Raw genomic sequence first — 22,123 nt, 5'->3', positions numbered from 1 at the left:
CTCTCACAGAGGATCCCAGTCCAGTTCACAGCATTCACATAGCGTCTCACAGTCATCCCTAACTCTACTTCCAGGGGATATGACATTCCTCTGACCCCCACTCAGAAATAGCAGCACCACAAATGCTAATGCTATACACAAACACACACACACATACAGAGAGAGAGAGAGAGAGAGAGAGAGAGAGAGAAAGAGAGCAAATATCCCCCAAAATTAAAAATAATTATAAACTTGAACTATGCACATTTTTCACAAATTTCCCAATCTTTATGGGACATAAGGGTTTTTTTTTTTTACATTAGTTACAAAATAACTGTCCCCATGTGTCCTGAGACTTAAGAATTTTAGTACAATGCTCCTAAGAAATCATTTTTTATAAAATAATTTTATAAACATTTCTACATACAATTAACAAAATTTGCAAACAATCAAAAATATTTAAAAGTTTAAAATGTAAAAACTTACTTACCTGATGCTCCAAGATTTCCAGTCTGAAACATGGGAACAGTGTGACTCCCGACCTTCAGTGAGAGAACAGAAGGAAATGACATGGAGGCAGTATTGAATCTTACATTCATATCATAAACCCAAATCCAGGGACAGGATGAGATAGAACTATAGTTCTACAATCCCCTTTGAAAGCAAGTGCCAGGAGGCTCCCACTGGGGCTGGTGAGATGGGCCAGCAGGCAAAGGCACTTACCAGCAGCCCTGAGATCCTCAGTTCAGTCCTCAAAGCAGAAAGACAATAGTCATTCCAGCCAGGTTTCCTCTCACCTTTACACATGCACACACCATACCACACACACATACAAATACACACAACACATACACACATATTCACACAACACACACATACTCTAGACACACACATATATAGCACACAAATACGTACTACATACCTAACTACACATATGCACATACACACACATACATACACATATACCACATACACATGCATATATCACACACAAACCATACACAAACCAGATACATACACACACAAACACATCACATACATACACACACAGACTACACATAAACACCACAGACACCCACATAATCCATATACATATACACATAAACATATGTTCACACCACACATACACAAACACCCCACATATACACATATGTAATAAACACATGTATACAACACACACACATACTAACTTAACAAATACCAAGCTGGGTGTGATGGCACATGCCTGAAATCCCAGCACTCAGGAGGCAAAGACAGGCAGATTATTGAGTTTGAGTCCAGCCTGGTCTACAGAGCTCCAGGACTGCCAGGTCTACACAGAGAAACCCTGTCTTGAGAAACAATACAACAAAATAATGATAGTAGTAGTAGTAGTAGCAGCAGTAGTAGTAGTAGTAGTAGTAGCAGCAGTAGTAGCAGTAGTAAATATTTAAGCCTCCCATATTTCCCAAGGGTCCACAGCATCTCCTCATACCCCAGCCTGAGGATAGAAAAAAAAATTGAGTCTTCTATATGTTTCTGTTCATGTGCTAATCAGTGCACATACTCACCACCTTCTGTATTACACTCACTATAGGGCTAGCAATAAATGCAAGCTCCAACATTAGAGAACAGACTAATGTGTACATGATACCATGGCTTTAATCTCCATATATAAAATATTGCATATAGTAAATTCATAGCTGGTGATAGGAAGTAAATTAAAATGCCTGCCTATTTTGAGAAGGTTTGCTATTATTCAACCTTGTCATCACTTTTGATTTCATTTTCAAGTGTGAAATCACAAGCTATTTTATTGATATTACAGATCCACTGCAATTTACCCACAACAAAATACTAAGGCATTAAAATTTGATTTTGTACAGTTTCCATTTCTTTCTTTAAAAATCCTATATTTCTTCTATTTGGCAATAAAAATATATATTTCAATTCAAACAGGATTTATTACCCTGAAACACATGTACACAGCCAACTTTCCACTCCAGGAAAACACTGGACAGTTGGCAATGTTATTACTCTTCACTATTCACGTGACCATAGTCATGATTTTAATTACCACACGGCTCTGTGTTTTGGTGTGTGGGTATGTGTGCATGTGTGAGGGGGTATGTGTTTGCCTGTGTGTGTGTGTGGGGGGGTGTATGTGCCTGCTCCTGTGTATAATAAATATGTGGGGGAGGGTATGTGTGTATGTGTTCACTGTGTGTGTATGTATGTGTGTGTGCACCTGCTCCTGTGTAAAAGCACATGTGTGGGGTTATGTGTGTGTGTTCATTGTGTGTGTATGTGTGTGTGAGGCTATGTGCACTTGAATTTGTACATAAGCACATGTGTTTGTATGTGAGTGTGTGTGTGAGTGTTTTCAGTGTGTGTGCACAGTTCACACATCCCACCTTCAGGACGCTTACAGTGTTTACATTGCACCTTAGTTAAATGTCCTTAAGCCTCCTGCCAACACACAACTCCTCAGATAACACCCCATGAATGAGGAGGACCTAAGAATTGGAACAGATTGGCAGATAGAATGAGGTGACTTACATAAAGTACACTAGGAACTCATGTAGACCTTGCAAATCCCTCCTGCAAACTCATTCTAAATTTGTCTGGGGCTATGCAAACACAATGACTGTATTTATAAATGTTCTTAAGTGTGAACACCAAACACTGAATTTAAGTTCCCCGCAGTGCTGCCCAGCTTCCTCGGCGTGAGCCAAACTGGGCGTTGGTTGGCAGATAAATACTGCATGGTCTTTGGCTTGGTGTTCTTTGTTCCTTTATTAGAGGAGATATTTGAAGATGAAAATGAAGATGGTAAGAGGCTCTTCCTTTTGTCAGAAATTGCCCTTCCTGCATCGGGCTTCAGCGTCATAAGTACCTCACCCGTGAATGTCTCAGATTTAAATTGCTTTCCTCAAATACCCACTCTGAAACAAAAAGCGGGGAAACGTACCCAAAGCTACATTTGGCAAATCCTAGCCCAGGAAATTACCCAGAATTGTGGGTTCCTACCAAAGAGGTCAACATCCACATACTTTTCACGTGCATTTAATCGCTGCAAAGACTTTGATGGGGCAATTATGTTCGTGTTTTGAAGCAGCTTCATTTTCCTCTTAAGAATGAGGCCTTCTTCAAATGGGGATAGTGCCAATGGGCTCTGCCAGACTCATTGTGGGTATTGAAAACTTCAACTTGGGAAGAAAAGTAAGCAGCGAATGGCAGGCTTCGCTTCGTTGTGGAGAAAACAGGATATCTAGAGCCCAAAAGGAAGCAGCCATAGTGAATGCTGCAGTTTGTGGCCACTGCAGGACTTCTGGGACAAAACAACCCTTAATATGTTCATTATGACCACAGGCCTTTATAACAAGGCCATATGGAGAAGCCAGAGATGAGCTGAAGATAAGGTCCCAAGAGCTGTGATTTTAATGGGAATGATTAGAAAGGAGCCAGCATTTGATCGGCCCATTTGCAGAGGTTCTGTGAGCGCAGCAGGTTCAAAGTTAACATAATGTCTCAGGTATCAATGTATTTCAAAAGACAAATAGAATGAAATTTTTCAGAAAGAAAGCTATGGATGGACATAAAACCAAGTTACTTCAAGCTTTTGTTCCATTTTGTGATATGCGATTTCTTGTTCAGCATACCTCTGTGAGAAACCAAGGCAGTAAACACAAACTCTTGATCTTCCAGGAGAACGGCAATAACCAGGGACATTTTATATTACAAAATGCCCATCAAAATTTCAAATATTCTAACACTAAAGAGTAAGAAATGAACCAAACAATAATCTTCGTGCTTTGTTACTTTTTTTCACAATAGAGACTAATAGATGTGATGTCCAAAAATATTAAATGTTATGCGACACAGTGATACTATTTCAGAGACTTCTGTGCTAGAGTAAATAGATTAACAGCATAATTGGAATTACTCTGACTAAGCCACTTCCATTCTTGGGGCAAAGGTGGCCACAGATTCATAGCTTTATGACACCTAGAGTCCGCTGAGATTTAGCCAGGTCCTTCCTCGTACAGATGGGACTTCACAATGATGAAAGATATTTTGGGACTTGGATTGCATTTTATGTACTTGATCCCACACGATGTTGAATCAGTGATTTGACTACCATGCCAGGCAATAGCTATTTCTTCTCCTTTTACATCCTGCTGAATAAAATTGGTGCTCTTGCTGACAGAGCTATTTTTAAAAAGACCGTAATACACTGTCACTAGGAAATGCAAACTGTGGTCAAGAGGTTTCCGGGAGCCATGATGCTCTCTTTGAGCTGGGTGGCAGGTGCACAAGAAGGCCATTCACTGCATCTGGAGAGAATATCTGGCATTTTATACAGTTTTTCAAAAATGGATTTTGACTAAGCAAACAGGAAAGCTTAGGGTCAGGTGGGAAACTGTTTCCCTCCCATATGTTTTTTTTCTTCCATCTAAATGGTTGCTCATAATTCATAGTTTTAAGCTCATTTCTGTTTGTTTTTACATTCCTATCACCTCGTCACCCAAGAGTGCCAACTTTACCTATGAATTTATTCCTTTGAGATTTTTTTTTCTTTAAACAATTGGAATTTAGAGAATGAAACTCTTCCCTTGAAATTCAAGAATGCAAGAAAAGACGCCATTCCAGATGTGAGTCCTATCCCTTCTTGACCTCACTGAAACTGAAATTCATTTTTGTTTTATTTTGTTTTCTCTCACTTTGATCCTCACCTGCTCTACTGTATGCTCCCATCTCCTCATCTAGTAGTTTAGGAAACTTTACAGAGTTTTCCTAAACTCAGTAGTTCTCTATCACCAAAACATAGCCTAGGTGTGTGTGGACCAGAGAACAGGTATGTGCTCGTGTTTGTATTGAACCTGAAATATTATAATTTTAGTCTGTGCTGGCACAATAAAGAGGCAGTTTGCTTGCTTCTAAATTAGCTCATTGGTAGAATTTTCTGTTTGCAATTCAGTGATATTAAAAATCCTTCTTGTTACATGGTTTCTATTACTGTAATCAACTGAATTAAGAATTAAAATATGCAGATCTCATGGTTTGTGGTTCAGGTGAACTAAGGTAACAGGGTTTTTAACCTGGCAGAAGTCTGCCCAACTTCAGAATGCTTCAGTAGAGGTGATCATGATTGAAAGCCCATCTTACTACCTTGTCTACTCTTTCTCCACCTGGAATAGCTGATTCTCTGTTTTATATATCACACCTTTTCTTTTTAAGTCATAGAGTAAATAAATAGATTTAAAAACCCAAATTGATAAAAGGCCACACAGTTTAGGTGACTTTTCAGCTCAAGGATAGGAATTATGAAGTAGAGAATGGGAAGAGATGAGGCTGAGGATGAAAGGGATGAGGTTCGGGGTGGGAAGTGAGGAGGGTGTGGATAGGAAGAGATCAGGTTGAGGATGGGAAGGGATGAGTCTGAGAATGGGAGCAGTTGAGGCTGAGGATGGGAAGAGAAGCCATTGGTAACATCTTTTCACGTCTTGCTACTTCCTTTCCTTTTCTTCCCTACTCCTTACCCCTTCCTTTTTTACTTCATTTTCAACTTTGATTTTGTCTTAGCTGAGTCTTTAGTGGCAGTTGTACAATTTCATACAATCTCCACTTTGCAAGAGTAGAAAAATGAAAGGGAATGATCATACCAGGCTTTTCTGTGTTAAATACTGTACATCCACTCATGAGAGTGAGACTATTGTCAACCTGATGAGCTAGAAATTTGCAAAGGAGGGAAGGGGCAGAGAAAAAAATGTAGGAGACCATAGCAACACACAGAGAGAGTGATATATTTTCCTACCAATGAGCTTTAAAATTTTTTTTAGAAATGTTCCCAAGAATATATAACTAGTCATGGACTCTTAACAAACTTGCCATCAGGATCCAGTCTGGAATCAACATTTTGCATTTTATTTTCCGTGCCATCCATGGCTCCAGTTATCCCAGTGACTTTGTAGTAGTATGGAAAGTACAGTTGATTTTCAAGAGTGTAACTATTGCCAACTTCTAACGCTGTTGAGTAACAGCTGGTTTATAGTAGGCATTCTGTCCTAGTTTGGTCTTTGTTGCTGTGATAAAATACTCACCAAACTCAATCTGCAAGAAGAAAGGGTCTGGTTAGTTTACAGGTTACAGCCCATCGACAGGGGAGGGGGCAATATAGAAGTTCAAGTAGGAGTCGTGAGGCAGAAACTGAAGCAGAAACCTTGAAAGAATGCTCATTACTTGCTACTCCCTCTGACTTACTCAGCTACTGTCCTTACACAGTCCAGGCCCACCAGTCTAGATAGGACACTGACAACAGTGGACTGTACATCCCTGAATCAATTAGTAAAGAGACAGCAACATGGCCCTAGACCTGTCTGGTGGAGACAATATCTTTACTAAAAATACTTCTTCCTAGGAGACTCTACAATTGCCAAGTCAACAATAATTAGCCAGAGTTTGTTAAGTGTAGTACCTGTTGTCAATACCTTTGCTTTCAGACGCTGTGTTCTCATAATCACATTTCATCTTTTAGATATAAGGAATACATATGTATACTTGTTTAAGTTAGTAGAATATAAGAGGGAAGGTGTCCAAAGGTCATCACTAGGCACAAGTGTTGTCTGCCCAGCACTGATGAGAGCAGGGTTCTTCGGTAGAAGTGCTTGTGGAAAACAACCATCTTCTATAACAAGTATAGAAAACTGACATTTGTTCTTGTCCATTGTTCTGTTTTTGTTTCATTTGTATGATTTTTTTAGTTATTCATTTATTTTTAATTTGATGAGCACTCACCTAGATGGCCTGTCACTCTTCCATTAAATCTCTTAGCATGACCATGAGACTTTCCATACAGTCCTCAGAACAACAGCCAATAAAAAGACAATGGGAACTATGTACTGATACATCTAATAAAGAGATTGGGAGCCATTGTGAAAGTGAGGAATTGTGAAGGAGTGAGGCTTTTAATGGAGTGTTAGAATAGTAACAACACCCCCTACATATTATTTAGAAAATAAATAATATGCTTTTAATAACTTTAAGTTTATAAGCTTTTAATAACTTTAAGTTTATAAGATACAAATGCAACATATAAAGATTTTTTGCAGTCTACGTAGTCATTTTATCTAAGTTGGTTAAATGATTTTACTTGCTTAGAAATTCGGTATTTCATGAAAATCTATGAGAATTCTTTCAGATAGAAGCAGAGGGATGGAGGATGGGATGGGGGTTTCCAGGAGAGGGGAAAATGGGGGAAGGGGTTATCATTTGAAATGTAAAGAAAATATCTAATAAAAAAATCAGAAAAAGAAAAAAGAAAAGAAAAGAAGAGAAGAGAAAAAGGAAATAAAAGAGAAATGCTCTTAGATATCACTGTAATTTAAAAACCAGGGGACTGAAGAAATGGCTCAGTAGGTAAAGTGGCTGTTGTCTGAGCATGAGGACATGAGTATGGGTGTTCAGTGACCTTGGGAAAAGCCAGGCATAGTCTACATGTCTACAGGGGACTATTCTGTTGTACTTCTGTTCATTTGTATTTTGTGCTTTCCTGCCTCTATGGAGTAAAGACAGACAAATACTGAGGACTCACCAGCTAGCAGTCCTACCCTAAACTACAGTCTCCAAGTTCAGTGAGAAAGCCTATCTCCCAACTCTAAGATGGATAAATGATTAATGAAGGCATCCTAGGGTCAGATTCTGGGTCCCATATGTACTTGTACTGATGAATACCTCACACACACATGCACAACACAGACATACAAAACTATGACACAAAATTTAAAAATCATTGAGATGAATTTTTAGATGGCATTTTGCATCACACAAAATCCAGCAGTCACTAGGTCTCTTTTAACAAAGTTCTTGAGTGAATAGTGTATTTTCCTGGGACCCGCGATTTCATGTGCCTTACCATGGGATGTTGACCAGCTATGTAGCAGACCAGCATCAAGTCTTTTAAAGATGTTTATAATGAGGCAATGAAAAAATAGGGCTGGGACAAAGTGGAGAGGGGAAAGAAGTGTGGCTATCGGAGAGCTTTACTAGATCTTTGTGTTTCATGGCTAAGCACAACCAGCAACTCAGTAAGTCACTGATTGTTTATGTTTTAACTACTAGTCAGAATGAGCAAAAACAGTACAATCAGAAAGTACTTCAAGTCTTTCTCAACCTGGTCATGATCGGGTTTCTGCTTAAAGCAGATGTGACTTGCCTGATCCATGCTATGTGTCAGTTCTGCACTAGGACCATGTAAGCAATGTGTTTCTGTCACATTCTGTCACATCTGTAATGGCAGCAAAGCAGTTGTATTTTCAGAATCTATGTTATTATGGTGTTTAAGTGACAGCTGTTTACATTTTGAGCTTTAAAAGAGATGTTAAAACGTAAATGAAATGGAGTCTTCTAGCTTTGTTATTTGTTAGAAGCACTTTATTTTTTTCTGAGACAGGGTTGCTCTGTGTAGCCCTGGCTGTCCTGAAACTCACTTTATAGATGAGGCTGGCCTCGAACTCAGAAATCTGCCTGCCTCTGCCTCCCAAGAGCTGGGATTAAAGGTTTGCACCAACACCGCCCAGCTAGAAACACTTTTTAAAAAGCATGATATATGTGAACATGAAAATTGATTGTAGCACCACTTGAACTAAATTCCTTTTAAAAGTGTTTCTAAAGGAATTTAGTTCAACTGGTGCTACAATCAATTTTCCTATTCACATATATCATACTTTGTGTAACAATTGTGACTCAAATTATAAAACTTGTAGCCAAGAAGTTTATGTTCATTTATTTGTATGCATATATGTTTTGCATGGAACTCATTGTTATACAACCTATATTTCAAAGAATCCTAAAACACATCAATTGTTTCCACATTTCTATGTAATAATACAAGAGGATACTTATTCCCCTTTTAAAAAGTAATATAAATGAATAATTAATAAAGCAAGTTGCTTTGTTTTACTTCTTTTTATTTTGTAAAATCCAAGCTTGTCTCTTTATTTTAAATTTATTTATTTATTTTATGTATGTAAGTACATCGTAGCTCACTTGAGACATACCAGAAGAAGACATTGGATCCCATTACAGATGGTTGTGAGCCACCATGTGATTTCTTAAAATTGAACAGAAACTCTGGAAGAGCAGTCAGTGCTCTTAACCATTGAGCTATCTCTCCATCCCCATCTCTTAGTTTCTTTAGAATTAAAATAAATGTTAACATTATTGACTAAAAAGACATTGCAATGTATTTTAAATGCTTCCAATATTTCCTTAAATTGTAATTTACTAGCCTGGATGTCCAACTCAGTACCTCCCTATGGCCCAGCACCTGTCCAGCACAGTGTAGGATAACTGCAGTCAAACTCCCTGCAGTCCACCTCCCCAGGTAGCCATACCCAGTGGTGGAGCAGATGCATATATTACATATATTTAAACTATATATGTATAGTTTAAATTTAAATTTCTTTAAATTTAATAAAAATACAAATTTATATTCGATCTAAATTTATAGTTTAAATTTAAACTATGTATAGTTTAAATATTATATACTATATATACATAAATATAATATGTAAAAATAATATACATATATACATAAGTATATTATATATGTAAATTATTTACACACTAACTTATGTGCATCATAGGTATTTTAAACAGACTATGGTATAATCCTTTAAGACTTCTCAGAAATACTAAGTATTAGTTTATCTTTCTCTCTCTTCCTGTATTTATATCGATTCCCTTCCCTAATTAGAGCCCCTTCATTTGTTTCATTCAGATCACTTGCACCCTGTACTTCTCCCTCTAAACAGAATTGGAGAAAAAAGTGTATTTCTTTTTAATATCATGGTCATTGTCAATATGTAGTCTTTTAGGTTTGATTCTGACTTTCTCTTCTAAGGATTAACTTCCCCGTAGGTTATATTAAAATTGGAAACATCGAACACATGCCATTTGAAGACCTAGTAATTTTGAATGGCTGAATAATTTTAAGGAGTTATTGAGAAAATCTGCTGGTAGCTTCAAGACAGAGCTCTTAGAAGCAGGTGGCAGTAACCATCATTGATTCTGTACTAAACTGGAGGTCCCTCTGAGACGCTAAGTTCTATTGTCCATATATTATACTTTTTACTCTTCAAAAGACTGTAAATGACTCACTAGAGCCAATTCTATAATATCAAACTACATAGTATATTAATCCTGACAGTCTTATGTCTGAACTGCTAGAGTCAGTGTTTCTGTATATGCATGCTATCCACCTCTTGGAGATAATGAATGCAGATATTTGCATTCCATTAAGAATACCCAGCCGGGCGTGGTGGCGCACGCCTTTAATCCCAGCACTCGGGAGGCAGAGGCAGGCGGATTTCTGAGTTCGAGGCCAGCCTGGTCTACAAAGTGAGTTCCAGGACAGCCAGGACTATACAGAGAAACCCTGTCTCGAAAAAAAAAAAAAAAAAAAAAAAACAAAAACAAACAAACAAAAAAAGAATACCCAGGACTGGAGAGGTGGCTCAGTGATTAAGAACACTGACAGGTATTCCAGAGGGCCTGAGTTCAATTCCCAGCAACCACATGGTGGCTCACAACCATCTTTAATGGAGTATGATGCCCTCTTCTGGTGTGTCTGAAGAGAGTGACAGTGTACTCATATACTAAAATTAATTAATTAAATTTTTTAAACCAAAAAAAAAAAAAATCGCAATGCTTATCTTTAAGTAAAATAAAACTAAAAAAATTCTCATTTTTACTTTCATTCCAACTTCTTTGCTTTTCTTCTTTCTGTAGAATTTGATTTTTCAACAATTTCAGACTGATATTCCAGGTTGAAAAGGTCAGAGCACCTTAGGAAGACATAGTTTTTCTTTTTATTCCTTAGTTAGCAAATTGCTTAAATAGATACAAAATAATATACAATATTATCTTCAGCATAGCTGTAAATCCTATCTAAAACCTGAAAGTCATGGAACAAATCAAAGAATGAAATTCTAACTGTAGGTACTATGAAAATCAATATTGAAAGTCCTGTGCAAACCTTTGAGAATCACTTTAGAAAAAGCTGAAATTTTAAGAGTTTATAACCTGTATATCAAAATTATATTACATATTGTTATATGTGTATGTACTATATATTATATGTGTGTTATCAATCTACTCATGTAGCTGCCTGAGACTTTCAGTTATCTTGCTTCTTAGTGTATTTTCATACTGCTGTTTCCATACAAGAGCTGCATATGATCTCTATAAACATCATATTCAGCTTGTATTTTTAGTAAGATGTACCTTACTATATATCTACCAGAGTCCTATATAAGCTACGCTACCAGGAAGTCATTCAGGATTCTGGTTTGTTGAGAAGTATGTCCCTCTAGCCCAACAATTCCCTAAGGCTCAGATGGGCCGATGAACAGTTTGAGTCAATGTACTTTGATTTGAGGTTGCTGAGTTTGTAAAAACTGTCAATATTTTCCAAGAGAGGGCTAGCAACAAGCCAGGCAAGAGTTCAGAAGAATTCAATTGCCACTTAAACAATATTGATACCATTCCTTTTTAAAAAAATCTGCAATTTTTTTTTTTTTGCTTAGAAGAACAGTCCTAAAATGCAGTATAAGAAAGAAAAGATAAGAACACAAGCCTCATTAAAGAACAAGGAAGAATAGGAGGAGAAGAAGGAGGAAGAGGAGGAAAGTGAGGTTAACAGTAATGAAGGAAGGGAAGGGATTATCTACTTATAATTTTCTCCTTTCCATTTTTACCATCATTACTAAAGGTAAATAGTAGTAGTAGTACTGTAGTAGTAGTAGTAGTAGTAGTTGGTAGTAGTAGTAGTAGTCAAATTGCTAACATATAGCTTTGGCATTGACATTAACTGTTTCAACTGAGCAATAAAAATGTGACATGAGCTGTTAAGAGGCTTCTTCCTGGGTCATACAATTAGAACACACCTGGACAAGGAATGAAAATTAGTTTTGTCTGTTCTTGATTACACTCATGTTATATTTTCCTATCTCCCTGTGATGGTTTGTATATCCTTGGACCAGGGAGTGGCACCATCTGGAGGTGAGGCCTTGTTGGAATAGGTGTGACCTGGTTGGAATGGGTGTGTCACGTGGGTGTGGGCATAAGATCCTCACCCTATTTGCCTGGAAGTCAGTCTTCTACTAGCAGCCTTTGGATGAAGATGTAGATCTCAGCTCTGCCTGTACCATGCCTGCCTGGATACTGCCATGCACCCACCTTGATGATAATGGACTGAACCTCTGAATCTGTAAGCCAGCCCCAATTAAATGTTGTTTTATTAAGACTTGCCTTGGTCATAGTGTCTGTTCACAGCAGTAAAACCCTAACTAATACACTCCCCAAGATAGCTACAGCTTACAGGCTGTAGTTACAAAAGTTCTTTGTGCTCTGTGACCTGATTTGGATAATAAATATTCCTGTGATCCACGGTTAGTGTATAGTTCATGGAATACAATAACATGCAGGGAAGAAAAGACATAGAGTCAGACAAGATGAGTAAAAAGTAAGGTGATAAATAGAAAAATACAAGCATAAAAACACATGAATGGACAGAAAAAAATATGAGAAAAACGTAGAAATAAACTGATGTCAAACCATGGCGAAGAAAAGGAAAACATTATTCAATGTTCTATAAATATAGGCTTTTAAGTCACAAGGATTCTGGGCCCTACTGCTTATATTTGATTGACATAATTAACTGAGAATTCTGAAATTGTAAACCAGACTAGAAATCCTATTATGGAAACATGTAGAAAGAAATGACAAAAACTAAGCAATTTCTATTTATGCGTAAGATGTGATTACATCTTCTTTAGCAAAAACAACATGAACTGAGAATCTCTGTAAATATTAAACTTAACAGAAACCACCCTGATAAAGTCTCACTAATGTGACTGTTGAAATGTGAGCTGAACAGTGATATTAGTGGACATGCTAGCCTGGAGGTGGAAAGTCCGCAAGGTCTGCAGAAAGAAAGAAAAGATAGGCAACTGAGGCCAGCGGGGAGCTGGAGAGATCATCTTCCCAGAAAAGAACATACCAGGCAGTTGCCCAGCGTGATCAGCTTGGAAAACATGTATATAAGAAACATCATTGGGACTTAACAAGTTATGTTTGTGACCATATATTGTAAGCATACACAGAGATGTACTCAGAAACATTAGTGAAAATGGAAGCTGTGTGTTTGAAGGAGAGTGGGGAGGGGTAGTATATATAAATAAAATAAGATAGAAATGTCCAGGCTTTGACCTTTTCCTGTCAACCAGGTGGACAAAGGATCCCAACAAAGGCAACGAAGCAATGCATTCCCATGGCCAAAGTAGAGAGAAAGGCAGTGCGAAGGAATGGCTGTGGTTGGGGTAGCATTGAATCTAGGAAAGCCACCAGAGTCAAACTGATTCACAGGATTATGTAGTGTGACAGGGAGGGGGTCCACTGACCAGTAGGCTTAACTGTCCTTCTGTGTTTTCCTCAGGGAACATTAGTACTGTATAGTTGAGCATCGTGTGTGGCTGGGAATTCATGATGATCTGTTTGTTTGCTTGCTTTATGTTCTTTCCCTAATCACTGCTTCTCTCTTGATATTTATTTATATTCCAAACAGCTCTACATTCTACAACTGACGATTTCAGTATCAGAGTGTTGATAGTGGTATATTTGTATATCAGACTATTAGAATTTTTCCTCGGACTTGGTGGTGGTAGCTCTTTGTCTTTATTTCCAGCATTTGGGAGGCAGAAAGAGGCAGATCTCTGAGTTTGAGGCCAGCCTGGTCTACAGAACAAGTTCCAGGACAGTAAAAACTACAGACAGAAAAAAAAATCTTGTCTCAAAATAAAGAATAGAATAGAATAGAATAGAATAGAATAGAATAGAATAGAATAGAATAGAATAGAATAGAAATACAAAAACTATTAAAAGGAAAGAATTTTACCTTAGAAAGGGTATCCTGGTTCCCAATAGTGTTAATTATCACCGAAACCAAACTGCAAAATTACTGGTTAGTTAATATTGTTGTTCCACCTATAGGATTGCAGATCCCTTTAGCTCCTTGGGTACTTTCTCTAGCTCCTCCATTGGGGGCCCTGTGATCCATCCAATAGTTGACTGTGAGCATCGACTTCTGTGTTTGCTAGGCCCCAGCATAGTCTCACAAGAGACAGCTATATCTGGGTCCTTTCATCAAAATCTTGCTAGTGTATGCAATGGTGTCAGTGTTTGGAAGCTGATTATGGGATGGATCCCAGGATATGGCAGTCTCTAGATGGTCTATCCTTTCGTCTCAACTCCAATCTTTGTCTCTGTAACTCCTTCCATGGGTGTTTTGTTCCCAATTCTAAAAAGGGGCAAAGTGTCCACACTTTGGTCTTTGTTCTTCTTGAGTTTCATGCGTTTAGCAAATTGTATCTTATACCTTGGGTATCCTAAGTTTCTGAGCTAATATCCACTTATCAGTGAGTACATATTGTGTGAGTTCCTTTGTGATTGGGTTACCTCACTCAGGATTATGCCCTCCAGGTCCAGCCATTTGCCTAGGAATTTCATAAATTCATTCTTTTTAATAGCTGAGTAGTACTCCATTGTGTAAATGTACCACATTTTCTGTATCCATTCCTCTGTTGAGGGGCATCTGGGTTCTTTCCAGCTTCTGGCTATTAAAAATAAGGCTGCTATGAACATAGTGGAGCATGTGTCCTTAAAGGGATTTGCAATCCTATAGGTGGAACAACAATATGAACTAACCAGTATCCCCCCACAACCCCGGAGCTCGTGTCTCTAGGTGCATATGAATCAGAAAATGGCCTAGTTGGCTATCAGTGGAAAGAAAGGCCCATTGGTCGTGCAAACTTTATATGCCTCAGTACAAGGGAATGACAGCATCAAGAAGTGGGAGTGGGTGGGTGGGGGAGTGGGTGGGGGAGGGAGCGTGTGGGGGACTTTTGGGGGTAGCATTGGAAATATAAATGAAATAAATACCAAATAAATAAATAAATAAATAAAATGAAAAAACTACAAAATTACATGCTTAGCACATTTTTTTAATTCTTTTATACATTTATTCACATATTTATTATCTAGGGGAGGCACTGAGGGCACATGTACATGAAGTGGAGAACAGAGGACAACTCGCAGGACTCAGTTCGCCCCTTCTACCACCTGGGGCCAGTAATTACACTCAAGTCATCAGGCTTGGCATCAAATAGTGTTATCCAATGAGATATCTGCTAGAACATATTTTTAATGTTTTTATGAAATGTTTGACAATATCATAGAACACATTTTTGATCATATTCACTACTCCTGCAGCCCCTCCATGACCCATGGCATGTTGCTCCACACCTTCATTCTCACACAGCATTGTGGTTTCATATTTTTTAAATCAATAGAGTCTAAATGTCCTGTTCAATTACTTTTTTTTCAATTTTTATTAGATATTTTCTTCCTTTACATTTCAAATGCTATCCTGAAAGTTCCCTATAACCTCCCCCTGCCCTGCTTCACTACCCACCCACTCTCACTTCTTGACCCTGGTGCTCCCTTGTACTGGGGCATATAAAGTTTGCAAGACCAATGGGCCTCTCTTCCCAATGATGGCCAACTAGGCCATCTTCTGATACATATGCAGCTAGAGACACAAGCTCTGAGATACTGGTTAGTTCATATTGTTGTTTCACCTATAGAGTTACAGACCTCTTTAGCTCCTTGGGTACTTTCTCTAGCTGGGGGCCCTGTGTTCCATCCAATAGCTGACTGTGAGCATCCACTTCTGAGTTTGCCAGGCACCGGCATAGCCTCACAAGAGACAGCTATATCAGGGTCCTGTCAGCAAAATCTTTCTGGCATATGCAATAGTGTTTGGGTTTGGTGGTTGTATATGGGATGGATCCCCAGGTAGGGTAGTCTTTGGATGGTCCATCCTTTCATCTCAGCTTCAAACTCTGTCTCTGTAACTCCTTCCATGGGTATTTTGTTTCCCATTCTAAGGAGGGACAAAGTATCCACACTTTGGTCTTCCTTTTTCTTGAGTTTCACGTGTTTTGAAAATTGTATCTTGGGTATTCTAAGTTTCTGGGCTAATATCCACTTATCAGTGAGTGCATATCATGTGAATTCTTTTGTAATTGGGTTACCTCACTCAGGATGATACTCTCCAGATCCATTCATTTGCCTAAGAATTTCATAAATTCATTATTTTTAATAGCTGAGTAGTACTCCATTGTGAAAAAACATGTCCAACATCCTTAATCATCAGGGAAATGTTCAGTTACTCTTGAGAATAAGGCCTTGCTTGGACTGTGAGTCTACCAGAAGTGACACCATTCAAGTAAACTGACTCTTCTTCTCCCAGAAAAACAGTATTAGTTTCTCTCCTAGAGCCTGGGCTCCAATCCTGATGGAGGCCTTAGTTCCTGCTTTTCTAACCGCTGAGAGTATTCTCAGTAAGACATTCACAAAAGATTCAAGGTTAGTATATGAGAAAAAAAATCTGTTTTTCTCTCTGAGTCTGAACTACCTCACTTAAGATAATTATTTCCAGTCTCATCTACTTACTTGTGAATTTTATAATTTCATTTTTAGTAGCTGAATAATATTCCATTGTATAAATGTGCCATAGTTATATTATCCATTCATTGGATGATAAACATTTAGGATATTTTTAGAACAGCAATAAGCATGGAAGATCATTACCTCTGTAATAAGATTTCAAGAAAATTGCTTAACATCATTAAACATCCAGGAAATGTAAATTAAAACTACTTTGAGATTTAATTTTACCTCAATCAGAATACCAAGACTTAAAAATAATGGCAGTAGATGCTTGCTTGGCTGTGGGTAAAGAGAATGTATATTAGCTGCTGATAGGCGTATAAAATGGTGCAACCACTAAAGAAACCAGTATGGAAGTTCCTCAAAAATTAGAAGTAGATATAACACATGATCCAGCTGTACCACTCAGTGGCATGTACCCAAGGGACTACATCTTACAACAGAGATACCTGGACAACGTTTTTTATTATAACCATGTCTATTTCTATCTGAACTCATTTGAATGCTGGCTATAACATTATATAGTAGCAAGGCTTAGGAGACTTAGTGACAATCAAAATGGGTAATATGACTCTCCTGACAAAATACTTGCCAGGGAAAGAGAAGGACCTGAGCTCAGACCCCAGATACCCATGGCAGAACTCAAGCAAGATAGCCCTTGTCTGTAATCCCAGCAGTGGGAGGCAGAAAGAGACAGGACCCTGGAACTCATATCCACCAGCCTAGCCTATCAATGAGTTCCAAGGTCAGTAGGAAACACTGTCTCGTGGATGTTAGCCTTTGATTTCCATACATTCCCTGACACACACGCACACACACAGGCGCACACGCATACATGCATGCACTCACACGCATATACATTACACATACAAATACAGAGTCACATAAAATCAAGCATGCTTTATTTTTTAAGATTTTATGCATGTGTAGCTGTTTTCACACCAGCAGAGGGCATCAGATCTCATTACAGATGGTTTTGAGCCACTATGTGGTTGCTGGGAATTGAACTCAGGACCTTTGCAAGAGCACTCAGTGTTCTCAGTCACTGAGCCATCTCTCTCCTCAAGCATGCCTTTTAAAAAGACTGTCAATGTGTGACTTTTTCAGGTGAAGTATGAGTGCTAAGTCAGGAGCTGCTAACACCTGCTTATGTAAAAGTATCTTTAATAGTCTGATTTTACTCACCTTAAGAGTTGGAAGTTTTCAGCCGGGCGTGGTGGAGCATGCCTTTAATCCCAGCACTTGGGAGGCAGTGGCAGGCTGATTTCTCAGTTCGAGGCCAGCCTGGTCTACAAAGTGAGTTCCAGGACAGCCAGGGCTATACAGAGAAACCCTGTCTGGAAAAACCAAAAAAAATTGGAAATGTTCACTTAACATACATAACTATTCAGAGTTGTCATTCCAAGCACAAGTCAGATTCTTTCACTCCCTTGTATGACTACCAATGTCTGAGTTGACCTCATCTGATAAGGGACCAGCATGCAGACCCTTGGGGTATAGCACATATGCTCACAGGGCGCAGTCAGGTATATAGAGCTCGCTCTGTTTGCAATTTGTTACCATTCCTGAAAATTGTGCCCCTGGAGTTTCCTTTTCTGCTTTCATGATTATTAAAATGGTGGTTGTTCTGCATTGATTAAGAAAAAAGAAAATATAACTTCCCTGTTCCTGTCTGAATTGCATTAATACCAGAGTGGGTGCTCTAGAGTCTTCCTTTGTGATTGCCACTGAATTATTCAAAACTCAACACATATGAGTCTTTGCTTGGATGTTTCAAAGATGATATATATGTCTGTATATATGTCTCCTAGACACAGAGAGGCACATTCTAATAATATTTGCATTTCAGAACTAGGCTATGAGGCACCTTAACTCAGTGTAAGACACCTTTATTGATATGTTTGAATGCTGAGCCATGGAATTAAAAGAATTATATCCATCCACCTCTATCTGTCTGTCTATCTATTATCTATCTATCATCTATCTATCTATCTATCTATCTATCTATCTATCTATCTATCTATCTATCTCTAGCTTCTATGTACCTACAACCCTATATATCTATCTAGATCTTACATATATGTATGATTTTAGGGTATGATAATTCAAGGCCACTGTGTAATTGAATTAGTGAAATCACACAACTTTAAATGTGTACATTTATTTATCGCTCCCCATGAACTAAACTATATGTGATCACAGTGATATGAAAATTAATCAAATTTCATTCATTGTGTTTTCTAATTTTACCCTTTGTGTTTCATTTTTAGTTGTTGGAATCACGTTCTCCTTTTTTTATATAGTGTCTATTTATTTCACAATGCACACTCTGACCTTTCATGACACCTAGGGCAAGCAGAGAGCCCAGCATGGATAGTGTATGACTATCACTTCATATTTGTATAATTATCCCAATACTATTAAAAATTACAAAATTGCCTCTCTTCTTATTGCTTACCTATAGAACAATTTGGGTTAAAATATGCAATATTTGTTAGCTATGCATTATGGGCAAAGTCATTGGTGTAAAAATACATTTCACAAAACCTTCAGAACAAAGCTTTGAAAATAAGATTAATAAATTAAGAATTTTGAAGAGACCACACTTGCTTTCCAAAACAAATGAGATGTGCACTCACCATCTTCTTCCTGTGACATAATGAAGGTACAAACTACCAGCAGACATGAAAGATTACAGCCATAGCATCGAAGTAATGATAGAGTCTCTATGCAAGAACTGTAGAGAGGTGTGCTTTCAGTCCCTGAGAGACCTGGGAAGTCCTGGGAAGCAGGTTTCTTCCTCAAGGATCTCTAGGAACAGACAGTGAACTCATTAATATAAGTATTCCAAAGAGCTAGGCTTTCCTGGCAAAAACAAATTAGTGTGAGAAGCCAGAACTCTGCAATTTCAGCTTTAAAAATAGCCAGTATTGTTAAAGCTGCTGTGTGCATGGGAGCAAAAGAAGGTCTGTCTTGATGTTTGCCTCTGCTTTTACATTAAAACAGAAAGTATACCGAAATTCTTCCCTGAAAATACTGCAAAGGATGGGAGGCTTTTATTGTTCTAAATTACTTTTTGTTTCTGCCAATAACAAAGTTTTAGGAGGTGCGGCGTTGTGTCCTCTCCTATCAAGTCAGTCGTGGATAAAGGACAGGCAAAGATGGCTCTACCTCTGTCACTTAGGATCAGAGCTATGCCTCTCTTTCTATTTCAGCTCTTCATTTGCCTAATTGCCCTATGAGCCTGGCAGGGACATTCCCTGCAGGGCTCTGCTGACTGCAGAGACCCTACCTGACACTCAGAGTTGATGTGTCAGCACTTTAGCTTGGAATGAATGAAAAATCAATCAATTTGACTGCAGTGGAGTGTCATGCACAATTCTAATATAGCTTGTCCAAATTTTCAACTCTTCATCATAGACCCCAGCAGTGTTTACAATGGTAAATGTATCTGTAATGAAAGCACTGCTTCTGCCTGATTTTTTTTAATCATCTTTTCTATTTATAACAAGCAAATCTAACCTGCTTAGGAAGCCACATGTGCAATGAACGATGATGTCAGGGCTCATGCAAATACTCCTTATTTGCTCTGTTCTAAGGTTCAGTTCCTAATGAGGCTGGCTGGATAAATATTCAGAAATAGATGTGCCAAATTGCTCTTTTGTTAACTTATACTCCCAACTCAAGGGTTAATGTTTTAAGAGAGTATTTGCCCCCCTTTTAAAGCTCTGTCTGACTCTGTAAGTCTCCATGCCAAAAGCACAGTGTGTTAAATTTTCAGATTTACAGTTCTGCCAAGACAGAGTTAAACACTGTTTGGACTCTGGCTGCCTCTGAGAAACTGAAATTTTTCAAAGCTCAGCTGTCAGCTCTCAAAGGCTGCTACAGTAACTTTCTGAACAGATTGGGTTAAATATTTTTAGAGACCCATTCTACGATGATAAGGCGGTAATATTTTGTGCAGTGCAACACTCGGAAAGATTCCAAATTTCTCAAACCTCTGTGTATGTGATCCTTACAGCAGAGAAGAGACTGAGCTCCAAGGATGAGAAGTCTACTTTTCCTGGTGCTGATTTCAGTCTGTTGGGCTGACCACCACCTTTCAGACAGCTACACTCCTCCAGATCAAGACAGAGTTATTCACATCCAAGGTAAGAGAACACAAGTTCTCAAATGAGCATCAGATGAATTTTCAGTTACTTACAGTTGTGATGCTTGATGCTTGTTAATTTCTGGTCTGCTGCAAGAACTTTTTCCTTCAATCACTAAGAGTAATCATGCTTCTGGTGCATGGGTGCTGATACATGAGGGAGACATTAGAACTTGGGAACAATTGAAGTTGAACATCTTAAGAACCTCCAACTGCAGTGAGTTGGCGTGGTTAGCTCCGAGCTGTTCAGTGTGGTTGGTATCTTCAAGTAGAATGGGGGGCACGAAGTTCATTTCAATGCAAAGTAAAATGCAGCGGAACTCAGGTTGTAAGGTCATTCTGCCACAATAGTTGCTTTAAGATTGAGAAAAGCTTTGCCAATAAGAGAACTAACAAGCAAACTATGGCTGGGAAATAGCAGCTTGCCCTGTTACAGTGTAAAGCTTTCGTTCCTATGGACCAGTACACTAGCCCTGCATATTTCTGTTGAGCTCAGCTGATCCTCAGCCAGAGAGCTGTAGCAAGGCTAGAGGCTGCAGTATAATGCAGCTCTTTCGTCAAGGTAAGCTTCTGTGGAGGGACATCCTGCAATAAGAAATCTGGAAGACTTATGCAATAAGGAAAGGCAGTCCAAGGCGCAATAAAAGAAAAAGTCTGTCACCTGCCCTTGAATGCTAAATCATTAAACTAGGGATTACAGAATGCAGTGCTTTACATGTATAATAGTAGTAATTTTAGATAATTTCAACTTGGGGATCGGAGACATTATAAGTTTGATAAAAGACATTAAACATCAAGTTATAATTTCAAGGTCAAAAGTGTAGTCTCAGAAAACTACATTCACTGTTTAAAAGCAAGATTTGTAAAGGTCATTTGAGAGTGTAAATCTGGTAGAAATATCGTCCTGTAAATATTTTGGCAGTTGAGAGTAGAATTTCTAATTAATCTGTCTCTGGGGATTTTAGGCACATCCTTTTCAGTTTTGTTTGCTTGCAGCAGCTTTATTTTTCACTGTTGAAGCACGGAAAGAAATTATATAATTGTAAATTTTCCTGAGAAAGCTGCTACTTCAGCTTTTCCTCTAATGTATGTATTAGAATCAGTGCTGCTTCCCAAGGCTGTAATGTATTTATACACGCTGTCGTTACTGATGAAGAGTAAGAACGATCCTCTTAACTTCTAGTCACAGAACTCAAGTCAACATAAATGGCAATACTGAATCATTAGTAATAGCAACTTCAAATCTAATATAAAATATTCTTTATGTAACTATGCTTTTAATTTACAAGATCTTCTCAAGTTATTGTATAAATCATGTGATCTAGCTAGTCTTTGTGAAACTCAATTAGTGAAAACATGATTTTAAAGGATACACTAGCCCTGCATATTTCAAACTTATTCATGTTAAAGTTATTTGAACAAGAAAAAACTACTGTAGCCCAG

The 22,123-nt window shown here is 38.2% G+C and overlaps 1 protein-coding gene across 4 annotated transcripts in view; it reads left to right on the top strand.

The window, feature by feature from the left end:
- Positions 1-22,123, top strand: part of Hapln1 (hyaluronan and proteoglycan link protein 1) — a 62,723-nt gene that overhangs the window by 18,755 nt on the left and 21,845 nt on the right. For 2 of the 4 annotated variants that reach the window (XM_085831332.1, XM_085831330.1), the window contains exon 1: positions 20,360-20,681. In XM_085831332.1, coding sequence (XP_085687458.1) covers positions 20,576-20,681 — 106 coding nt within the window. In that variant the 5' untranslated portion in view covers positions 20,360-20,575. Of the gene's footprint in view, positions 1-20,359; positions 20,682-22,123 lie in introns of those variants that run through there. The other 2 variants (XM_029468465.2, XM_085831331.1) reach the window with 2 other exon arrangements.

Source organism: Mus caroli, unplaced genomic scaffold, assembly GCF_978045245.1.
Source record: "Mus caroli unplaced genomic scaffold, Mus_caroli_1 scaffold_15, whole genome shotgun sequence".
NCBI classification, from domain to species: Eukaryota; Metazoa; Chordata; class Mammalia; order Rodentia; family Muridae; genus Mus; species Mus caroli.
Note: the sequence above shows the minus strand (reverse complement) of the source record. Positions and strands in the feature narration are given on the sequence as shown.